General features: G+C 37.0%; 1 protein-coding gene across 2 annotated transcripts; it reads left to right on the plus strand.

The window, feature by feature from the left end:
• The first annotated feature begins 44 nt into the window (after positions 1-44).
• On the plus strand, positions 45-7,497 carry pax1a (paired box 1a). 2 transcript variants are annotated; one of them, XM_088354825.1, is made up of 5 exons: positions 45-295; positions 2,218-2,847; positions 4,940-5,073; positions 5,152-5,379; positions 6,971-7,497. In XM_088354825.1, exons 1-5 carry the CDS (start codon positions 292-294, stop codon positions 6,995-6,997), a joined length of 1,023 nt encoding a protein of 340 aa, XP_088210951.1. In that variant the 5' UTR covers positions 45-291; the 3' UTR covers positions 6,998-7,497. The 2 variants fall into 2 exon arrangements, with proteins under 2 accessions (XP_088210951.1, XP_088210950.1); XM_088354824.1 differs by having other exon boundaries at positions 5,152-5,365; positions 6,971-7,493.
• The last annotated feature ends 17,453 nt before the right edge of the window (positions 7,498-24,950 follow it).

A 24,950-nucleotide genomic window follows, 5' to 3' on the forward strand; every position in this document is an offset into this window, starting at 1 on the left:
CGCCTCCGTCTCCACACAGCCACGATTGACGTGGAGAGGACGCATCAAATTAATTCCAGCAAAGTTGCCGCTCCCCTGGATAACTTCAATTTGCTTTTATCAGGGGAAGATCACTTTTTTGCCCGCTGCGCGTATTGCATGAACGATCGAAGAAGGACGTGCAGCACTGCACATCGGGGACGTTTAAAAGGACTATTTTCTCCCTCCCCCTTCTTATTGTGAGTTTTCTCTTCGCCGCCATCTAAAGAGGGACTAGTTGGTTTCCAAAAATTACGGAACATAAAGGAGCAAATGGGTAAGGCTGTGTTTCATTTATTGCACGCTTGGTTGGTTCAAAGCTTATGGAAGCGTGTCCTGGCAGGACGCATGCGTAACAATGCTCAGTGCGTGGCCGAGTTTTGGAAGCATCGACTACACGATGGATGCATCATGTTTTAAATAAAAAAGAGACAATTAGAACAACTTTCCGGAACTATAATATTTTTTTCCCTAAAAGCAAATGCATTGTTAAAATACAAAACGCAAAGTTAAGTGGTAATACATAAATACAATGATAAATAAAAAACATGTATTGGGATATAAAATAACTTCAAAACCTTATTTTTGAGATTTAAAATGTATATCTTTAGTAAAAGATGCATTGTTAAAATTAAAAGCAAAAAAATTAACAAGTTAAATTTTAATACATAACTACAATAATTAATACATACCCTGAGTTATGTTCAACGCCAAAACTTTATTCTATTACATCTAGACTTCATGTTTTTTTCTAGATCTAACGGGTGAATTATTTGAAGTATGCATAAAATAAAATATAAATGAAACACTCATTATAATGATACATGCAACAGATTTCTCTTAACATTGCAAAGACGATTTAAATAAAAACGAAAAAAAACAATTGGAGTCATTAATAATAGAGGATAGAGGATAGAATTGGGGAAGGATGTATTTTCCCCAAGAACAGGTAAATGCATTATTAGAATTGCAACGTAATGTAAAAATCAGTGATACATTACTGTCTTCTTTTTGAAATGCAGAAAATCTAAAAAAAAAAAACGTCAAAAGAGCACAAATATTGTCAAAACTATATAAATATATATATATATATATATATATACATATATATATATATATATATATATATATATATATATATATATATATATATATATATATATATATATATATATATATATATATATATATATATATATATATATATATATATATATATATATATATATATATATATATATATATATATATATATATATATATATATATATATATATATATATATATATATATATATATATATATATATATATATATATATATATATATATATATAGCGCTACAATGTTTGAGTTTTTCAAGGACAAACATATGCATGGTTTCATGTAGTCATATTAAAAATGCTAACGGTACAGTACAATTGAAAATAATAAGTTAATACATTTATACATAATCTACATATTGGTGTCTTTTAAATAAATAACACTTTACGTGAACAAAAAAGGACAACAACAGATAAAAACTGAAATCATTTATAACTACATGTATCATTGAAACTATCTCCCTTAGCATGCCCAGTTGTTAACAAAATAGTTAAAAAGTATACTGCTTTTTATTTATCCACAAATTATTTTGAACTGCTTTTTTTGCTTGTCTGTCTTGAGTTTGCTTGGGGTGGTATTTTATTTTAGTTTTTTATAAAAAATTGTAGAAACTTTAATAAAAATTACAAGATTTAAAAAATGAAGTATTAGAATTGTGTTTTCCATATTAATGACATGAAAATAAAATAAAGTATGACGTATATTACCTTTCATTTCAGCATACCTGTCAGCTGATAGATTTTGGCCGTATTATATACATTATTTGATATGTGACCATTTTTTTCCGAGATTTTTTTTAAAGGCCTATCTAGTCCTGCACAATTCTGCCCTAATCCTGATCGTCTCGGTCATTAGTATCAGATGACAACGTCACCGTAGATTGCTAATATCGTTGTGGTAATCTACGTCCATCTAGCTTTAATAAATAGGTACCACGTTGTGTTTGTAAGGTTAAAATGGCTGAATACGGGGAATTGCAACCATTCATGCGGGGAACAATTGGTTGAATTGACAGATATATGCATATAATCACCTTTGATGTTAAATACATATATTAAAGTTTTTGTTTTGTTTTTTTGGACGCGGTTGGACACAGAGCAGACCTACGGTGAGGTGAACCAACTGGGCGGCGTTTTCGTGAATGGGAGACCCCTACCCAACGCCATCCGGCTTCGAATCGTGGAACTGGCACAATTGGGCATCCGACCCTGCGATATAAGCCGCCAATTGCGCGTTTCGCACGGATGCGTCAGCAAAATCCTAGCACGCTACAACGAGACCGGCTCCATCCTTCCAGGCGCCATCGGTGGCAGCAAGCCCCGCGTCACCACGCCCAATGTGGTCAAAAATATCAGGGAATACAAACACAATGACCCCGGCATCTTTGCGTGGGAGATCCGGGACAGGCTCCTGGCGGACGGCGTGTGCGATAAGTACAACGTCCCGTCGGTCAGCTCCATCAGCAGGATTTTACGCAATAAAATCGGGAATCTGTCGCAGCCCGGCCAGTATGAAGGCGGAAAGCAAGCCTCAACGCAGGCAGCCCTGCCTTACAACCACATTTATCCGTACTCGTACCCCAATGCAATGTCTCCTGCTGGCACCAAAATGGGGGGCCCGGGTGGGGTCCCTGTGACTGGGGGTCACGTTAGCATCTCACGAGCTTGGCCCTCGGCGCACACCGTGAGCAACATCCTTGGGATTCGAGCCTTCATGGACCCTGCAGGTGAGAGCAAATGAATTGATTTTCTCATACTTGTCAACCTCAGTCAATATCTCCCCTTATTAATGATTGTGATTCCCCCTCATGTTGAAAAGGTGTGCGTCCGTGCGTCCACTTTCCATGCGTCTTTTCACGCGTGACGTGTGTGCAAACAGCTCGAGCCACCTTTAATCCCACCCGATTGGTCTTCTTTTGACATTTCAAATCGTTAAATAACTGTTAAAACAACCTGTTTGTTCAAATTAACGCCTAATGATATGTAACATTTCAAATACAGTAAATTAGCTCGTAGTAAAGAATTAACACTTTGTAAATAAGAAGCAAAACAATTATGTGAACTAATATGTTTTTAAAGTCACACAAAAATTGAATGAGAAAGAGTATGTATGCAAATGTTTCACATTTTAAAGGAGAGCAATTGGAATACGTAAATTTTCTCATGACAGGGACACCTACCTTCGGTCACCTGCAATAAATTTAAAGTGAAATTCACAAAAGAAACAAACTTGATTTAAAATAAGATGTTATAGAACAACATTTTTAACATTAAAGCAGATATTTAAAAAAAACTGATCTAATATCAGTCACAAGAAAACTCAATGTGCACGACTATTTATAAAAATGTTTTAAATCTTAAAGGATACATTATTAAAGCGATGGATAAAAGGATGCTCCAAAACAAAGTTTTGTTGGTCTACCAAGCTAAGGAAAACATATGTTCACTGAGGTAGTGTTAAAAGCTTACTCTTTAAATTTTACGTTTACACTATTACTGAGTACCTAAGAATAAACAGTGTTTTTAATGAGTAAAATTTTAACATTACCTCCTTGGACATTCTGTATTAAATTTTAACTGGGTATTTTACTGTGGCGTTATTAATATGTTAATTAAGATTTAGCTATACATGTGTTTAAGCTAGTGATGTTCATTTAATTTTTTATTTTTTAAAACATTTGAAATATTCGGATGAATCCTATTTTACATTAAATGTATATGAGACTCTTATAACACACTAGTGTTTTATTTCCTTTGAAATCCTCCCGTTATACCTACTTCTTAAAATGATTTTATCTTAATTGTGTATTTTATTATAAGAAAAACGGCAGCACACATAAGGAATTCGTTTCTCTCGTGTTAAAAAATCTCTCTCTCTCTCTCTCTCTCTCTCTCTCTCTCTCTCTCTCTCTCTCTCTCTCTCTCTCTCTCTCTCTCTCTCTCTCTCTCTCTCTCTCTCTCTCTCTCTATATATATATATATATATATATATATATATATATATATACATATATCATTTTTTTGTACTTTTTAATTGAATGTTACAATGCAAAAAATGTGTTTATTAAACGTATTAGCAGATGCTGGTGCATTGATAACATTTGAAGAGCACATAATGCAAAAAAAAAAGAAAAATAAAGAAAAATAACAAAAACAAATGTGTCCCCTGCCCACTGCCTGATGATTGCTGGGATGAGCTCCAGCACCCCCGCGACCCTACTGAGGATAAGCGGTGCAGCTAATGAGATGGGAGATGAGATGGGAACAAAAACATTACAAAAATAGGCATACAGTTTTTCCCCATAAGGTTATTTTAACATGGCAAATGCATACTATCAATACAAGGAAAGGAAAATAGCAAAAAGTGGAATATGTTTACTCGACAGCATTTGGATGCAAGTTCTTACCCCATTTAAAAGTTGTGTATACATTTTTCTCTCTCTTGTGTAGTTTTTCACGGTATAAACAATTTAAGATTTCATAAATGCAGAAAAAGAAGAAGAATGAAGAACGGTAAAAAAAAATGGCACTACGTTTTTTCCCACATGGCATCTTTGAAGTGCAACTTCTTGCCTTTTTCTAATGCTATTCCTAAAGTTTTTATTTTATCAAAAATCAGGGTCGCATAGAGGGATCGATTGTGGTTGTTAGATTTTGATTTAATTGGACACACAAATTATATTGACAAGAAAATACAACATTTAGATAGGTAAACAAAATCATTATTTGCAAATGATGTGCAAACAGTAGGGGTAGGGAGAAGACCTACTGCTAACTATCATATTATGACACCTCTAAATTAGTATTATCATCGTTTAGCTATTGCTGGAGCAGAAGGCTATCCGACGAAAATGGAAGATTGGGGCAGCGTCAACCGAGCTGCGTTTCCTGCAGCTCACACAGTCAACGGCATCGACAAATCAGCGATCGATGCTGATATCAAATACGCTCAGGTAATAATTGATCTTAAAGTAGGGTTTGGCTTTTTCATTTAGATGTCATTCATAATGTATTGATTTTCCTGCATGCAGCCGTCCTCAACCCTTTCGAGCTATGTGTCTGCTTGTGCGTACTCACCCACGAACCAGTACGGAGTGTATAGTGGCCCCGCGGGAGGATACGTGGCCCCGGGCCACCACCACTGGCAGCCGCAAAGCCCGGTTCTGTCTCACCCAGCCGGCGGGATGAGCATGCACGCGGGGGAGATTCACTCTCCAATGCCCTTCAAGCACCACGTACGAGAAGGTATATACAATAAGGTACATCGAGTCATGATTAACACAATCAAAGTGCGTGGGTGAAAATCACTCAAGTGTTCATTGGCTATTATATATTTTTTAAACCCTTTGACCCTCCCTTTGTGTTAGTTTTAAGGTAGCACGCCCTGTGTTAGCGTGTTGGCGCCGACCCGTGTTTATAAAAGGACAGCGTCTAATATTTAGTGCCTCCTAGTGGGACAAAAACCTTCATTCAGTAAAAAAATATTGATTAGAATGATGGAGGGAAAAACATTAACTATGATACCATTTTTTTATAAGTATTCATATAAGTCGAAAATCTGTATTGTTTTTATATATACCAGAATCCATACCTAGTAGTGGACAACATGTTTGTCTGGCATCTTGCTGCTACGCATCGTTTGGCACACTAAACAATACAGGTAATCTAGAAGTCGAATACTACACAACACATTTTTTAATCAACTGTAAGATTATACTATCCTCTTTTTCTCATCTCTTAGTTATCTTGTTAGTCTTCATAATGCAGGAAAATTTTGTTTTTCCTTTCTTTGGTTTCTTTTTCTTGCGAATCTCTAAACCTTTCCTCTGCCCAGTAAACACCTCAATATCAGTTTTGAAAAAATGTAAAGCTACATGTCGTTTAAGTTTAATATTGATACTATTAACTGCAATAGTGTTAGACCGCTCAGATATTAGATAGAAGACCTCAGCTCATTGCTGTGACCTTGCTTGGCGCATTCCTATCCAAAAGCACTCTTCCACACTTTACCCAGGCCATGAAGTTAAGACGATTGCGTCTCACATTTGCACAAGGGCGAAGATTGGGCACTATTTTATATGATACTTTTTATTCCGAGGCATACGGAAAAAGACACAACATTGAATACACAAGTGTATTCAAAATATCTGTAATCCAATAAACATTTAAAAGAAAATATGCAGTCTCTTGGTTTTTATTTCTTGCGACTATTTAAGTTAAAAGAACCAAGGTGAGGTTCAGGCGAACCTTACAACAGCACCTATAGTGTTTCGGCTCATATACATATTTACTTCAAGAACAAGGCTAATAATCATTGTTTCACCCGTAGAAATTTAAAATGAAAGGCACAACTGGTCGAAAAAAATATATAAATTTGCAAGACTAAACAGACAACAGCCAAAACGGACCAAGATTTATCTACTCATTCCTAAACAAATAGATATCACAATTAGAGTAAACGTCTCTGTGCGGAAGAACTTGCAGGTATGCGTTAAGGGTTACATTATATGGACTTTTCTTGCAGAAATATTATTTGTCCAGGCCACGTATGATTTCCTTTTTGGTTATAGCTAGTGTTTTATAATCTTGTTTTGGTAGCTGGGTTGAAAACGACCCCAAGAAAACAATTTCAATTAGGGTATTCTATAATGTAGTTTAATTTTATACTCGATTTTGTTAAAATAGGCATTTCTGACGGTCAAGAAACCTTGATGCAATAAACAAACGTAGGTGTTTTTTTATGCATTTAACACCCAAAACAGGTCGGTCAGTGGTGACCCTATCACAAGAGGAGGGTTAAAAAAAAGTAGTTTGAGCAAAGCTGTAATATTTTCTTTTTTATAATTTCAGGAGAAAGAAAACCCTCCAGTCCGCTAAGCAAGCAACAGCACGGAGACCTGAACAGTGTGCATGGACTCAGTCTCGCTACCTCATCATCATAACAGAGACATTTGTTTCCCAGCTTGCTACTCAGATTTAATTGAACGGAACTCATTTCATCTCCAGTAAGTCTGACCGCCATCAAACACGCACAGGACTTTCTCTCCATGTCGTGGTTGCAAAACGGGCCTGACGGCCTCTATGAATGTAAGCTTGCACGGTGCTCCGCAAAGTACAATTATTTTGTCATTAAAAAAAATGAAAAGAAAGAGAATGTTGTGCATGTCTGGTTTTTAATTAATTGAATAGGATGAAGTAATATTAGAAGAAAAAGCTGATATGGGTGTGTTATGTGTGCCTTAAACCATAGTAGACAATGTTGAACATTTTATTTTAAATGAAAGCATGTCGTTTTTTATAGAAATATACTTTTTTTCTGACTACATTATTTTGTCTTTCTTTTAAATAATCAATAAATTTAATGTTTAAAGGTCATTCTTCTATTCGTCCATTTAAAATAACATTTTAGGGGAATAGCTATATAGCTATAGTATTTTTGTCTTTGATTTTACCATGGCTTCCAATTTTCATGAATATTTCTTAATTCCCTTTAACACTGGAGTGTAAGTAGTAAAATAAATAGGAATTCTGCTTAAGAGTTTTTTGTTTGTTTATTTCAGAAAATCAGAGTACATGTAATCAATTTCTTGGAATATATTTATTTTCCATTTTTTAACATAGCATTTTTCTGTCTTTGTTTTCCCCAGTACTTCCCTGTTCCTTCTGAATTTTTTCATACCCTTTGAAGTTAGTGTCCAAATCACAATGTGTTATAAAAGATATCTGTAGGTTTTTTTTAATACCCCCTGGATATTTGTTATAAGATTATTTGTTGGATTTTTTTGCACTGTCTTGCGAAATGAATCGATTTTTTTTTCACGAGTATTTTTTTTTCTTTGCCCACTTCCCCCCATTCTTCCCTCTATTTTGAGAATATTTTTATTTTGAAATTAGAGTGCAAATTACATTGCAACTTGCAATCTACTAGGATGTTTTTTTGTTTTTGTTTTATTTTTTGGGTTGGGGTTCTTTCCTTCTGAAGTTTTATAGCATATTTCCCTCTGTTTCATAGGATATATTAATATTCTATTTTTCCCTAGCATTCTGGTCTTTATTCCTGTTCGTTCCTTTTTTTCAATGAATACTTTTTTAAATTCCCTTTTCAACACCCTGAGTGGAAATGCCAATGCAATATGAGACCTAACAGGAGATTTTAGAAACTTCAGATATATAAAGTTTTAAACAGTATTATGGCTGAGGTAATAAAGCAGGGGTAGGCAAACTACAGCCCATGGGCTACATGTGTCCCATAGGCGAACATAAATGGCAAAAAAAATGGTAACAATATCAATTAATATGATAGTAGATGCTACTCTACTATGAAAATATGTATTTTGGGTGCCAGCTTTGTCCCCTCTTGTCCCTTTATTTGTCCATATAAAATACAATAAAATACGACATAAATATTACAAAAACTAAATATCAAATATAGTGCATACAAGCAGGGAACTAACATATTGATTTGCATTAGTTCTAAAAAGAAAAATAGATAGTAAAGAAATACTTCAAAAATTATCCTACGATAATATTATAAAACAAAAAACCTTTACACAAATACCTGACAAATCCAGTAATTCTAAAAATTACCACATAAATACAACAAAACTAAATGACAAATTAAGTGCTTAAATCAAGAACTTCATTTATTATTATGCTTTGATTCAGAGAGTTTTCAAAGCCATTTTGATAAAAGTAATCTATTTAAAAACATACATAAAAGAAAAAATAACAAGAACATGTCTGAATGCATGTTAATTTTTGAATCCAATTAATGAGAAAATTTGGATATGTCTCCAGGCCTGGCCTGTTGGAAAAATGTTTGAACCCGGTACAGCCTGCCACTCCAATATGTTTGCTCATGCACCCCTGGTATAGAGGCACATAACGATTGAAAAAATGTCCACCATTAACCACGTAATTGGCAACGGATATTTCTCTGGTCAGAAAAAAACAAAAAAACAAAAACAAACATAAATAGTCACAATAACTATAAATCCCAGAAAAGGAGATAATTAACTTTTTAAAGGTATCTATGGGTTTGTCATTGTAATGATTGAATTTTCCCCTCAGTTCATCTGTTATTAAATGAATGAATGAATTAATAACTAACTAAATGAATGAATGAATGAATGAATAAATAAATAAATAAAAAGATACATGTGATTGATTATTTCTTCACAGCATTAATAAATAAGTCAATTAAAAATCAAGAAAAAATGAAAAAACATCAACAAATAGATACAAAAATAAATAAATACATACATATAAGAATAAATAAATAAATAAATAAAAATCCCAAAATTGTTTTAAAAAATTAATCTGGTTAGAAAATGAGATTTCCAACATGAGTCATGCCATTTCTAGGGGGGTGTATTCAAATTAGGGCCGAAAATAACGTGCGCAATGACAATCATTGATTTGACTCCTGGAAAGAGAGGTCAAACATTAACATCTCTTTCACAATGTCTAAAAGATTGGCTAAAGAAAAATACACGAAAGCAAAATTTTAGGGCTGTAAACTGGTTCTCTCATAATGGCCACTTTTGGAAACGCCTAGACCTACCGTTTGAAAAATGCATGGTTAATTTTTCAGATTGTGATCAAATTTGACAAGGTACCAGGTAAGGCTTCAAGCTATTGTCTCACCTGTTTTCCAACTAAGATGCCCATGCTAAAATGATCTGCTGGCATTTAATTGCATTCAGTTAACATTCAGGCGCAAATAAATATGCTCTACTTCTGAGTGTTCCGACTCAGATTACTCGATGTGAGTAGCATGAAGAATACCTGGAATAAGACAATATTCAATATTATATTCAATCTTTTCTTTAATTTTAATGTTTTTAAAGAATTACAACCAATTGTGTCATTTTTGACCCCACTTGTTTGTTTTGGATCAGGGGATGGAGTAATAATAGTCTGTGCTTTGCAATAATCTGTGGTCTGTGCAGCCCTTTGAGACTCGTTGTGATTAAGGCCTATACAAATAAACATGACTTGACTTGATCTCTGAAGCATTTTTCTAGCTGCAGCAACTCATCGTTATTGCTGGATTTCCAGCAAGTCAAGCAGTTTTTTTGGATTCCTAATAGCCTGCAGATTTTACCTATACAGGGCAGATTTAAGCTTTTCCTGGAATTATAATATTTTTGGGTGATTAAACGGGTGCTTAGCTGAAGGGGGCACCCAGGTGTGACCACCTCACCTTCCAGGAGACTTCCAGCCTCGGAGACTTTGCTGATCTTATCTGAGCTGTAATGAAAGTTGCCATGATGGTAAGCAAAATTGGGCGACAGCAAATACACAGAGCTCCTCTGCAAGTTGCATAATATAAATTTATAATGTGTTCCCTCCTACTCTTTCCTCTTAAACTATGCTGTTTGCTCTGTGGTCTCGTAGCTTTTTAATTGACTGGCTTGCATTTCCAAAGGCCTGTTCTGATGTCAGAGCTAAGCTATGCCCGTTTTAAATTGTTTGGAATCAACGGTCTTGAAAATACTTTATGAAATGCGATTTGCTTGCCACCTCCCCCAAATGTTTAATCCTACAAACACCTTAACCTAGAGCTAGTTTTGTATTTGTGAAATTTCGGGTGACCTGTCTACACCTGAATTGAGGTGTTGACTGTCTCTTCTTCAAACAAACATGAGTGATTGTGATTTAAGGACTGTGAGGTCAGGAAAGAATGTTGTCGGGCAACTTATCGTATTTCATTTGAAAGAAATAGGACCTTATTTAATATTGGAAGCAAAGCCTAAACTTGTAAAAAGCCCACTGATTTATTTTTTTTATGAAGCAGTGGCACTGCCACTGGCCCAGGAGTGCTGTGGTACATTTCTACCATTACGAATAAAAACACATCTAAATTATTTGTCCCTCCCCCCTTATTTTCAGTTTTCTAATTTATCAGGGCCTTGCGTACTTTTAAAGTGGCACTCAATATATGTAGCTACTCTTTCTGGTAATAAACTAAAAACGCTACAAAACACTTTATTTAAATAAGAAAACATACATGGATCAAAAAAAAAAGTTGTTGGTCAAACAAATTTGCATTTATTTTATGTAACACTAGCCTCACCTTGAAGGAGTTGACATATATGTTTGCAATTTTGCTGCTAAAAAAACCCAAAACCTTATGAAAGACTTGGCAAAGATGAAGAGAAGAAAGTTGCAGTTTGGTCACTTGGAGCCTCCGTGGTGTTTATTGTTCTTTGTGCATTTTAGCTCTTGGTTTTTGGTTGCACAACACAATACAGTTACGTCTAGTGGTCAAATAAAGGTAGAAAGCTCGGAACAAGGCAGCGATTATTTATTTTGGGAGTTGTATTTTTATGTTCGTCATGGGTTGGTTAGTTTTAAAGTGCCAGCCATGTTCATCCTTTGTCACGACCGAAACGAGCAGTGGACCCAAATCCGTAACGTTTCACACAATGCTTTATTAAGGGATCGGGGAAGCCAGGCAAGATCTGGTGCTCGCTGGGCAGGAGAAGCGGGAAGCCCTCATGAATAAAGCGTGGTTTGGGATCGGAAGCAAGTCGGTAAGCCATGATGGGAGAATGGAGCGTGGTCAGGGATCCGAACAAGTCTTGTAGCCGGGGCGGGAAACCGAAGTGTGATCGTGGATTGGAAGCAAGTCAGGTAATCGGAGAGGATCAGGAAGCCAGGGACAGGGGATTGATACATAAAACAGAGGACGGAATCAGGCAGAATACAGGACAAGTCGGAATCAGAATGGGAGCTAAGGTCAAAAAGTGATTGCCTGGCATGTGCGAAGGTTCGCTGACGGACTGACAAAGAGTGAACGAGAATGAAGGCTTTAAATAGGGAGAGGTGTACTTAGGAAGCGAATGGCAGCTGGGGTTGAAAGAGTGAGTGCAGGTGAGGGAGATTAGCGGGCAAGTGACAGAATCGTGACATCCTTAATGTGTTGAATCTTCAGATGTGATTTCAAGGTTCTGTCGGTATTATACAAAATCATGCATGGACTTGCTCCCTCACATCTTTCAGATTTAATTTCCCCCTGTGTTCAAGTCCGGAGCCTTTGCTCTGAAAATGCTGGTCTACTAGTGATCCCAAGAGCCAAGAAGGATTCCGCAGATAAGAGAGCGTTCTCCATTCGGGCCCCGGTGCTGTTAAATGCTCTGCCCCCTGAGATACAATCTGCAACCTCAGTGAAACTGTTTATCCAGGCTTAAAACACACTTATATTCTGCACCTTAGGAATGACCTATATTTCATGTTGTAAATATCTGTGTATTATTTGTTATCACAACATCCGTTGCAGCCTGGTCATCCTTGAACAGGGATTACCTCATGTGCGGCCCCTTCTCAAGGTCTCTTCATTTTCCTCATGTTGAGTTTTTTGAGTTGTTCTTGCCCTCATGTACGCTTTAGATCAGGGGATGATGTAATAATAGTCTGTAGTTTGTGATAATCGGTGGTCTGTGCAGCCCTTTGAGACTCGTTGTGATTAAGGCGTACACAAATAAACATGACTTGACTTGACATGAATCCTAAATGTCATGTTGTCGTTTTCTCTGTTTTGTATTTATTTTTGGATTATTTATACTGTATACTTCTATGCTCCTGGCCAAAACCTTTAGCCTCCAAAAGCATGCTTGTTCAAGGATTACTATCATAGAATGATATGAAATTATTTTCAACCCGTTTGTTGATATTTTGAATATATATATTTATATACAGATATACAGGATATATATATATATATATATATATATATATATATATATATATATATATATATATATATATATATATATGTGTGTGTGTATGCATATAAAACAAGACTAAGATCTGCAGACTTTATTTTTGAGGAAAAAAAATACTAGGGATGGAGGAGTATTGTGAGTACAGTCCTTAGAATTATATTGGTATTTGTATTATTCATGGTTTTGTAATCAAAAACCATAATATTTAGTGAGTAATATTATATTGTTAATTCCACTAAATCCGAGATCAACATTATGCTTGGATGTAAAGGTTTTTAAAATATGTCTTATTTGGGGAAGAGAGATGTGGAGTTATTGTACTAGGTCACATTGATGATAAGTTGAATGTTCAGTATCAGTACTTGGCTGAAAAAAGCTGGCTTTAAACATATTTCATCTCATCTCATTAGCTACACCGCTTATCCTCAGTAGGGTCGCGGGGGTGCTGGAGCCCATCCCAGTAATCATCGGGCAGTGGGCAGGGGACACCCTGAACTGGTTGCCATCCAATCACAGGGCACACGGGGACAGAAAACTCACTCGCTCATTTACACCTAGGGACAATTTGAACCGACCAATTCACCTGAGATGCATGTTTTTGGAATGTGGGAGGAAACCGGAGTTCCCAGGGGAAACCCACGCAAGCACGGGGAGAACATACAAACTCCGCACAGGAAGTCTGGAGCTGGATTTGAACCCACGCAGGAGGTTCCCAAGACATGAACTGTGCCGCACATGCGCTAACCACTGCGCTGCCGTGCTGCCCGGCTTTAAACATGCATTTTAGAATTCACTCATTAAGATTTTGCACCTAAGGGAATTTACGTATCTTGGCTACAGTTAGGTTTGTCCGCATGGTACAGAGCTCAACTGGCCATCTGGAATGCACAGAATATGCCCAAAGGGTCTAATGTATGGGAGGAGTATTTTAGTACTATTTAATGACCATTTTACTCAACTTTCATTCAGTGGTTTAGCCATTGATGTCAAAATACATTTAAATACATTCTATATGGGTGATCAATAAGTGAATTAATCCATTTATGGCATAGACCAGACGTAGGCAAACCTGGTTTGCATTAGGTTAAAGATACAGCAAAGGGACTAGAAGAAAAAAATGATCAACTGATGGATCTGATTTTTTTGTATCTTCGGATAAGTCCCGGATCTGATACCTCAGCAGGTCAAGAGGAAAATAAAATATTGTAGTCCTAACCCATATTCCTTTGAATTTTTATTTGAATATATGAATAAATAAACATGAAGACATGTACATGTACATACAGTATTTCCTTTTATTGTTTTAAATAGATAGATTAATTTCATTAGAGTGGTTTTGAAAATCTCAAAATTCATACTGAGTACAATATTATGCCCCATTTTTAAACAATACATTTGAAAACGCCAAATACAATAGGCTAGCTCAGAAGTTTTTTTATTGCATAAAAAATAATGAATATCTCGATAAACAAATAAAATGATTGATTTAAAAAAATTGCAAATGCAAACAAATGGAGCCAGCTACAGTTGTTGATGATATATTTTCAAAGTATACATTACTTCTTCATGAAATATATATTTTTTATGGGGGTACCCAAAGGGACACTTGCACAAGAGCAGTACCAATTTAACTTAATTTTAACACATATCATGAATAATACCATATTTGGTCCTGCATGACCATAATTAAATTAGTGAATGTATGTTTTCTTAAATTGAATCAAATTAAGTTACAGTGCATGAAATAAGCAATACAATATTTGAGTGTACTTAGTGCACATTCATAATATTGAAATTTTCCACGGAGTATTTATTATTCAATCATATTTTTCTCGGCTGACCATGTGTATGAATAGTTCTGCTTGAGCCGCCCAAGGAGAAATCCCACTGTTCCAATTAAACGGCGGGTTGTAGAATTCAAGGGTCCTCCCCGTGCTGTGTTTTGTTGGCCCCAATTCCTTTCCCCCCATATTTTTTACTTTTGCAGCATAGCCCCCACGAGACTGGCCAAGTCCAAACATTAGCACGGCCGCTGAGCGCGCACATGCTCCCTGACTGAAGTCGCTGATGTTTTTCCGGATACCACTTGGGGTTCAGAAAACACTCCTTCATGGTGGTGGGGTTATTTCCTGCGGGACCCGTGATCATCAATCAGGGGTTCTTCGGATGCCCCATGCTGTGGTCTCCATGCTGGATGGACAGCAGGTGGGCCGTTGGGATGGAAGTTTCCGACTCAGTCGCAGAAACATGGACATTGGGCCTCTGTAATTTTGTGTATGCCCTTAGAGTATATTGTAATCTACCGTCCTATAAGGCGCACTCCCCATAAACTGTATTTTGTGATATTGTTTTTGATACATAACGTGCACCGGACAATATAGCATACGGAAATATAACAACTGCAACTGCCATTTTTGCACATGGATTGACCAGATGGATTGTATTACTGATCACAATTGCATACGATTGCATAACAATGGATGTACCGTATTTTCCGCACTATAAGGCGCACCTAAAAGCCTTTATTTTTTTCAAAAGCTGACCATGCGCGTTATAATACAGTGCGCCTTATATGGATCAATATTAAGTCGCAAAGTCTTGCAACTAAGGCAAGCAGCCGCCGACTAGATTTTTCCCCGAAGGCGAAGTAGTCCGCGGTGTATGCTGGGATTTATATACCGGCTTTTCATTTCCTAACCAATGTGTCAATCATCAGTTGAATCAGTCACTATTGGCTAAAGTTATTCGGAGGTAAAGGGGCGGATCCTTTTTATCATTTACAGGCTCGCATAGGCTAAAGGGGCGAAACAAAGCCTGCAATTGGCCGAAAAAGAGGAATGTGAATCACACGTTGGGTTGCACTACGGCATAGAGAAAACATTTTTTACTGAGACACGGCGGCGCAGTGGTTAGCGCTTGTGCGGCACAGTTCATGTCATGGGAACCTGTCGTGGGTTCAAATCCAGCTCCAGACTTTCTGTGCGGAGTTTGTATGTTCTCCCCGTGCTTGCGTGGGTTTCCTCCGGGCACTCCGGTTTCCTCCCACATTCCAAAAACATGCATTTCAGGTTAATTGGCCGGTCCAAATTGTCCCTAGGTGTGAATGAGCGAATGAGTTGTCTGTCCCCGTGTGCCCTGCGATTGGCTGGCAACCAGTTCAGGGTGTCCCCTGCCCACTGCCCGAAGATGGCTGGGCACCAGCCCCCCCGCGACCCTAATGAGGATAAGCGGTACGGCTAATGAGATGAGATGAGATGCATTTGAGTGATTGGTGACATCGTACAGACACTGTTTCCGTACATGTCTGAGACACGTATTTGCTTCTTTGCAAGCTTTCGGAATATAAGTTTGACTGAACTATCTGACTGTGTTGTCGACGTTCCCATTGTAGTGCCTTATAATCCGGTGCGCCTTATGTATGGAAAATATAGGACCAAAAACTATTTTTTGGGGGTGCGCCCTATAACCCGGTGCGCTTTATAGTGTGGAAAATACGGTAATAGGAATGCAATCAAGATCGTAGCGTGGAGTGGGGTTTTGGGGTTTTTAAGGGTTATTGATCTATCTTCGTTATTCATTATCCATTATCCGTTATCGGTCAGTTCATAATACGCTACAAAGCCTAGGAGCCAGGACACTTACTCTCAGCCAAAAGGCCAAGCTAAGGTCCTAGTCCTAAAGCCATGCTGCGATCATTGCGAATGCACCGTTCCCGGAGGTACTGCAATACCGGGCCGATGCGTGGAGTGGACAGAGCAAATACTATCCACTACACCAGTCGGGATACATACAACATATGAAAAGGCATTAGGTCTTATCTTATCATCACTCTATTTTTAGTCATGGTCCCAAATTATATAGTGTCAGAAATTAAACTGGTCCATTATTCAGCTGACTCACAAATCCATTACGAAGAGCATGAGGTTCTTAACTGAATGACAATAAGAACATAGTGGTAGGTAAATTAGTCATTCTTGCTGCTAAATAAACACATGGCCGCACATATTCAAAACATTTGTCACTTTCAATACTTAGTTTGAGCTAAGAAACGGGGAAGATACACTCTACTCTAATATATATGGTTACTGAAAATAGTGTGATAATGAGATAAGACCTAACGCCTTTTCATTTGACGTTTGTATCTCTTGCGGTCTTGTGGAGTGATTTGGGTGTGCCCCACACTGCTATTCAGGTTTGATTTCCATTGCATTCAATGTAATGCAATGTGAACAAACATCCATAGACATCCCAAGTGCCCTAGTGATTCGTAAACTTGTTATCCGTTTAGAGCACTATTGATACCACTAAAATGCAATTGGGGTCAGTGATAAAATGTATCGACTGATCAATGATTGCACCAAAAAGGTAACAAGTTTCCAATTTTGTCCGCTTATAAGGCCCAACTTATTATGAGGCGGATGTTCAAATTTCTGGCCGTTTTAAGGATTTTTGCATGCGCCTCACAGTCCATGAAATAGGATAACTAATTGTTTTTACTAGGTATGAAATCAAAACATTGTTTAGTATGTTATAGATGTCCCCAAGAACTTAACATAATCATAAGTGTTTTTATCATTCACCTTTAATAAGTTTGCTAGCCCGAGAAAAACTTAACTTGAGGTTTACGTAGTTTTCCAAATTTGATATTTTAATCCAGACCACTGCTCTACTTATAATAAAAGGCTAAAATCAAAAGAATATCAAAAGTCTTTTCATTTTATCAATTATATAAATTTCTGTAGCAAAGTTTGCTGTTTAACATATGCATGCTTTCCCTATGGTTGTGTGGGTTTGCCAGGAGCCCTCCCACATTCCAAGAACATGCATGTAAGGATCACCGCTAACACTAAATATAGATGTAATTGATTGGCAGGTTACTAAATAGTTTCCAGCTCACCCAAAGGCCGTAAACAAATCAATAACTCAAAATGCTCAAGTTGAACCTCAGACCACATTACGTTTGACATTAGAGGTTCCATTCCTTGTTTGACCAGAAGACAGACGTCTGTAATTAAGAGGGATTATAAAACTGACCGCCCAGAAATTCTCCAAGTAACCCATCAAAGACGACAGGGGCTCTCCAAAAAAGCATAAACTGGCCTTCAAATCAAAATCAAATGACCCGTCACACGTACAGTTCAGATCATGTAGTTTAAACTTATACTTGAATCAAACTGTACAGCAGGTTATAAATCTCACAGCATTTGACATGATTGGGTACTGCGAGGGCGCAGTCCCGTCCCTACCTTCTTTGGAGATCTCCGCAGGACAGCGATGGAAGGTGGGGCACATGTTGAAAAAAAGTAAAAGAGCTTTGCTCACGTCTCATCTCACAAAGACGGCGTGTGTCAACGCTTTGCTACCCTGTCTAAATTTTAAATAAATGGGTTTTCCATAGCGACCAGGATTGCAAACATGTACGACAGCTGAAGGTAAAGTCTGCTTTTGTCGTGCTGAGGGTGAACGTTTGACAAGTTCAACTGTCATTGACGCCAACTTTATTTTGAGAAAGCCCTTGCGGTATTGGCACTATTGAAAAACACAATTAATAGATACTCAACTAGTTCAACAAAGATATACTTATCGCCCTGCAACTGTCTGGAATCCAGTTCAAGGTGTCCCCTGCCTGTGGCCTGAAGATGGCTGGGATGGGCTCCAGCCCCCTCGCAATCCTACTGAGTCTAACTGGTGCCAATGATGGATGGGTGAATGGATACACTTATCTTAAAAATGATCCTACTGTATATGCATGCTTATTCATGAATCCATATCGTCACTGCTTTTCTAAAAAGACCTATCTCAATTTTCTTGTCATTTGTATTTTTTGGATGAAGGAAATGTTTACAAAAAAGTAAAAAAAAACCGAGAGATACTTTTTATATAGCAGTGAAAATTTGAGAAATATTAGATATGCATTTTCTCTTGTATTGCCGATATATCGGATTGCAGACTGTATTGATAGATTCAAAAATCAAAATCAACAATTGTTTTAATCTAACTTGGCCCACAAGACAAAAAAGTTATAGATTGTATATCCCATTTGATTCATTTGCTGTTTACCTTTCTTTTTCCCCTCTGACTATCCTTAATGTTTCCAAACAGGCAGTGTTACAGCTTCAGGGACTGCAGCATGATAAATGCGTGATGGCCATGTCCCTACTTGCAGCACCAGCTCACCACTTCAACCGGATGTTCGAGAGGGCCAAAACAGGCTGAGAAGCCAAGTTTGGACGTTAGAATTTCTGAGTCGTTGAATAGAACAAAGAAGTTAAATTGTGGAGGCCCAAGTAAAGAAGATAGCTAAAAGACAGATTTACATAATCCATTGCCAGTGAAAAATGCTTACGAGAAGGTCCTACATTAATCTTAACCTGCCAGATTCCTCATCTGAAAAGCATCTAAAGTTTGTTGAAACTGTCAGCCTTCTTTTGTGGCTTAAATTCTTATTAGATGATAGTAAGATGATGACATCACTCTAATAACAAGAGGTAATCCTACTTCATGTCATGGTTTAGGAAGTAAAGTTGTGCATTGAAAAGCTTTTGGCTATTGCATCATGCCCTTTTAGTATTGGTAACGTGTACCAATACAAAGGATTGGTATCCTTGTTTATACCAGTTTTTTTTAAGGTATCTGTACTAGCGACAAGCCGATAGTAGAATCACTGGGCCTCTAAGGGATTTTTACAATTAGGAACTACAAATTACTCATTACAGCAAAATTATTTTGTCACTAAATGTATGCATTTTTTGGGAATAGTATATTTTTAGCTTTAAAAGCTTTTCTTTAAAATTATTTTTATCCTAAAGTTTAAACTTTGGTAGACGCCCAAAATAATGAGCGGAACTTTCAGATAAAATAATTTCATCCCGTCCTAAATCCCTCCCCAAGGCCCCCTCTTTTTATTAAATCTTAAAAAAAAAGATCATCCCTAAGGGGGTGTAGAAATCAAAAAATAGCAACATGATTTGGTGACAATGACACTGATGTAATATTCAAAACAACGCAAAATAAGGAAAAGGCCTCCCTTTCGCATTTTTTTAATATCAAAAACAGAATATTAAGTAATATATATTTCTTTGATGGGATACTTATATGTACAAGGTAGTACTATTATCCATGACTACTGAAGAATTTAAAACAGCCCAAAAAATGGGATTGAACATAAAAATAACGGTTTATATATTTATTTGAAGGAAAGTACAATGATGATTGCTGATAGTTTGATTGAATTAAACAATGCTTGATTTGGATTATTTTTGGATTTTTCAAATTATTTGTCATTGTTTCTTTATTTCATTGTACAGATCAAAAGTAGAAGAGTAATGGATATTTCATATGACAAGGACTCATTGTTCAAGACGCGAGTTGAGTATATTAATTGGAGTCTAAAAAAAAAGCTAAACATTTATTTTAATTGTCGAAGATAATAAGCTTGAATAACTAGTAATACATAATCAGTAACCAAAGTAGAATATGCATTACAAAGAGTGTAATCACCAATGCATTTATTTTCATTTTTTTAAGTTAAGGTCTACTCCAAAAACCAGCGCCAGAGCTTTTAAAAACAGATACGTCGAAATTGGTCCTTGTGAAACGAAATGGTTGCTTAGAATGGTAGATTTTTTTTTTAAATCAAACATACCTAAGCCAATTGTTCCCCTTATTAAATATTGCAATTCTTCATATTTAGTTGTAATTTTCCTTACAAACACAAAGCAGCACTACTCACAGCAAGACACAGCAAGACTGACTATGTAGAATACTGCAGCAATATTAAAATTACGATGATATTGTTTTCTGCTACGAGTGACCGAGACGATCCAGATACGAGGTGAAATGGGCAGGACTAAATAGTTTAAAAGAAAAAAAAGTGTCTTTTAAAATAAAAAAATCCTGTACAAAAATGGTTATACTTCATTTGAAATGATCAAAAACATTTACTACGGTGAAACGTATAAGTTAAAAAGTATGCTCACGTTCAACAAATTCAGCTATAATTAACTACATAGAGTCTTATACAAAATGTATTTTCCCAAATCATACGTTACCTTTTTCTTAAAGTAAAAAAAAAAAATGTCATCTATCCCTTATACGAGATTTTGCACTCGCTCAAGAAGCTTCTTTATCAAACGAAAGAAGCATAACCTGTTTTTGGTGGAGTTCAATACTTCTTGTGCTCTGCGGAGGTTTAGCGTTGAACTGCTACCACTATGTCGTGAGTGGAAGAGATAATGCAACAAAAGGTAAAAGGTAAACAAGCGCGTAGGTCATTAATCAAGCTTTTGCCTCTGCCCTGCTGCAGCCGCACCTTAGCCGGTTGTGACAACAGCAGCAGACGGAGCTGCCGGCCCACATCAACTCTCATATTTTAAGGTACGTTGGACGAGCTCAAGTCTAAATAAACACAAACTAGAAAGACCTATTGACTTCAGAAACATCCGGGATGCAGTAAAACTTGTATAAAACTGTCTGGCTTGGCCTGAATTGACAGTATCATTGGTCAAACAGATGACATTTTTCGGTTTGGGCCTCACAGAGCCAAAAAGCCATACTTTAAAGATTGCTGGCTGTGGAGAAGCATGTCGCTCGTCCGTTGGTGCTCTTAGCACAAAAGCAATGGAGGAATGCTCCTGCCATGTTTGCAAAAAAGTCCAATGTTAGCCTTTACCCAAGTTTTTCTTTTGTTTAATGTTTTTAGGTATTTGAACATGTCAGTGCAAGCTATCACAGTTATAGTAGTTTATACTGTAGTTCTACAAAGCATAGCATCATGGTTAACGGTTACATGACTGTCAACTTTAACGCCCATGAAGTTTTTAGATGATTTCAAATGGTTTATGGAAATGTAAATGAAAAATGCATTAATAGGCTATATGAATAAATGGCATTAATGGTAGATATTAAGTTATTGCGTGATTTATTCATGCGTTCATTCATTCAAACGGCACGTATTTGTACATAGGTACAGTCACTATTTATGTCTACATTTTATTTCAACATATATCAGGATCCTCCATAAAAAGTTGTCTGCTAATTTTGCATGGCGAAACATGTCATGAAAGTGGATAAAGGTTCCGATAAAGGGAGTGTTTTCGTTCTTATGGCATCACAACTGTCTGCGACATAACATTGGGTACCTTTACATGCAGGCAATAACCCAATTGGAAACAATATATTGCTACTATTCCAATTATGTAATGCCATGTAAATGCACACAATAATCCGATTAAGTTCTTAGTTCAAGTACTCTGATTCTATTAGTTGGGTTAGTCATTTGATTTTCTGATTACCTGTGCGTGGATACACTTTATTTGTCATATCGAGATTTCTTTTATGCCCCAAAGCACTTGGGGATTGGTAGTACAGAGACAATTAATAAACACAAATTCCCAATTATTTGCTGCAAAAGCCTCATTCGTATTATTGTGTTTCTGGGACATTTTAATTTTATTTTCAGGACACACTGTAATCAATTGTATTTCATATATATATATATATATATATATATATATATATATATATATATATATATATATATATATATATATATATATATATATATATATATATATAAAATATATATATATATATACAGGACTGTCTCAGATAATTAGAATATTGTGATAAAGTTCTTTATTTTCTGTAATGCAATTAAAAAAACAAAAATGTCATACATTCTGGATTCATTACACATCAACTGAACTATTTCAAGCCTTTTATTATTTTAATATTGCTGAATTTGGTTTACAGCTTAAAAAAACTCAAAAATCCTATCTCAAAATATTAGAATATCATGAAAAAGTATAAAAGTAGGCTATTCAACTAATCACCTGAATCATCTAATTAACTCGAAACACCTTGCGAGGGTTTCCTGAGCCTTAAAAACACTCAGCTTGGTTCAGTAAACTAAATCACAAGTATGGGGAAGACTGCTGATCTGACTGCTGTCCAGAGGACCATCATTGATACCCTCAATCAGGAGGGTAAGACACAAAAATAAATTTCTCAAAGACCAGGCTGTACACAGAGTGCAGTTTCAAAGCATATCCACAAAAAGTCTGTTGGAAGGGAAAAATGTGGCCGGAAACGCTGCACAACCAAGAGAGATGACCACAGCCTTAACAAAATTGTGAAGAAGAGCTGCTTCCAGAATTTGGGGGAGCTTCAAAGACAGTGGGCAGAAGCTGGAGTCCAGGTATCAAAAGCCACAGTTCACAGACGTGTCCGGGAAATGGGCTACAATAGCCGTATTCCCATGGTCAAGCCACTTCTGAACTCAAGACAACGGAAGAAGCGTCTGACTTGGGCTATGGAGAAGAAACACTGGACAGTTGCAGAGTGGTCCAAAGTCCTCTTTTCAGACGAAAGCAAGTTTTGCATTTCATTTGGAAGTCAAGGCGCCAGAGTCTGGAGAAAGGCTGGAGAGGAGCAAAATCCAAGTTGCTTGAAATCCAGTGTGAAGTTCCCACAGTCAGCAATGGTTTGGGGAGCCATGTCAGCTGCTGGTGTTGGTCCACTGTGTTTTATCAAGTCCAGAGTAAATGCAACTGTGTACCAAGAGATTTTAGAGCACTACATGATTCCATCTGCTGAAAAGCTCTATGGAGATGAGGATTTCATTTTCCAGCATGATCTGGCACCTGCCCACAGTGCCAAAACCACCAGTAACTGGTGCACTGACCATGGCATCACTGTCCTTGATTGGCCTGCTAATTCCCCCGACCTGAACCCCATCGAGAATTTGTGGGGTATAGTTAAGAAGAAGATGAAAGACACCAGACCTACAAATGCAAATGAGCTGAAGGCCGCTATCGAAGCATCCTGGGCATCAATAACACCTCAGCAATGCCACAGGCTGATTGCCTCCATGCCACGCCGGATTGATGCAGTAATCCGTGCAAAAGGATTCCCAACCAAGTACTGAGTGCATCAATGGACATTTTCAAATGTTTGATTTAGTTTTGCTGTTATAAAATTATTTTTTACTTGGTCTGAGGAAGTATTCTAATATTTTGAGATAGGATTTTTGAGTTTTTTTCAGCTGTAAGCCAAAATCAGCAATATTCAAATAATAAAAGGCTTGAAATAGTTCAGTTGATGTGTAATGAATCCAGAATGTATGACATTTTTGTTTTTTAATTGCATTACAGAAAATAAAGAACTTTATCACAGGACTGTCTCAGAAAATTAGAATATTGTGATAAAGTTCTTTATTTTCTGTAATGCAATTAAAAAACAAAAATGTCATACATTCTGGATTCATTACACATCAACTGAACTATTTCAAGCCTTTCATTATTTTAATATTGCTGAATTTGGCTTACAGCTTAAGAAAACTCAAAAATCCCATCTCAAAATATTAGAATATAATGAAAAAGTATACAAGTAGGCTATTCAACTAATCACCTGAATCATCTAATTAACTCGAAACACCTTGCGAGGGTTTCCTGAGCCTTAAAAATACTCAGCTTGGTTCAGTAAACTAAATCACTGCTGATCTGACTGCTGTCCAGAGGACCATCATTGATACCCTCCATCAGGAGGGTAAGACACAAAAAGAAATTTCTCAAAGAGCAGGCTGTTCACAGAGTGCAGTTTCAAAGCATATCCACAAAAAGTCTGTTGGAAGGGAAAAATGTGGCCGGAAATGCTGCACAACCAAGAGAGATGACCGCAGCCTTAACAAAATTGTGAAGAAGAGCCGCTTCCAGAATTTGAGGGAGCTTCAAAGACAGTGGGCTGAAGCTGGAGTCCAGGTATCAAAAGCCACAGTTCACAGACGTGTCCGGGAAATGGGCTACAATAGCCGTATTCCCATGGTCAAGCCACTTCTGAACTCAAGACAACGGAAGAAGCGTCTGACTTGGGCTATGGAGAATAAGCACTGGACAGTTGCAGAGTGTTCCAAAGTCCTCTTTTCAGACGAAAGCAAGTTTTGCATTTCATTTGGAAGTCAAGGCGCCAGAGTCTGGAGAAAGGCTGGAGAAGAGCAAAATCCAAGTTGCTTGAAATCCAGTGTGAAGTTCCCACAGTCAGCAATGGTTTGGGGAGCCATGTCAGCTGCTGGTGTTGGTCCACTGTGTTTCATCAAGTCCAGA

This window comes from Urocampus carinirostris, chromosome 15 (assembly GCF_059441175.1).
Source record: "Urocampus carinirostris isolate Australia breed hairy pipefish chromosome 15, RoL_Ucar_1.0, whole genome shotgun sequence".
Taxonomy (NCBI): Eukaryota; Metazoa; Chordata; class Actinopteri; order Syngnathiformes; family Syngnathidae; genus Urocampus; species Urocampus carinirostris.

Excerpts from the sequence above, each read along its gene's own strand:
- pax1a (XM_088354824.1), top strand. Across the intron at positions 5,074-5,151 it reads CTGATATCAAATACGCTCAG|CCGTCCTCAACCCTTTCGAG; the intron begins GTAATAATTGAT and ends TCCTGCATGCAG. Across the intron at positions 5,366-6,970 it reads CAAGCACCACGTACGAGAAG|GAGAAAGAAAACCCTCCAGT; the intron begins GTATATACAATA and ends TTATAATTTCAG.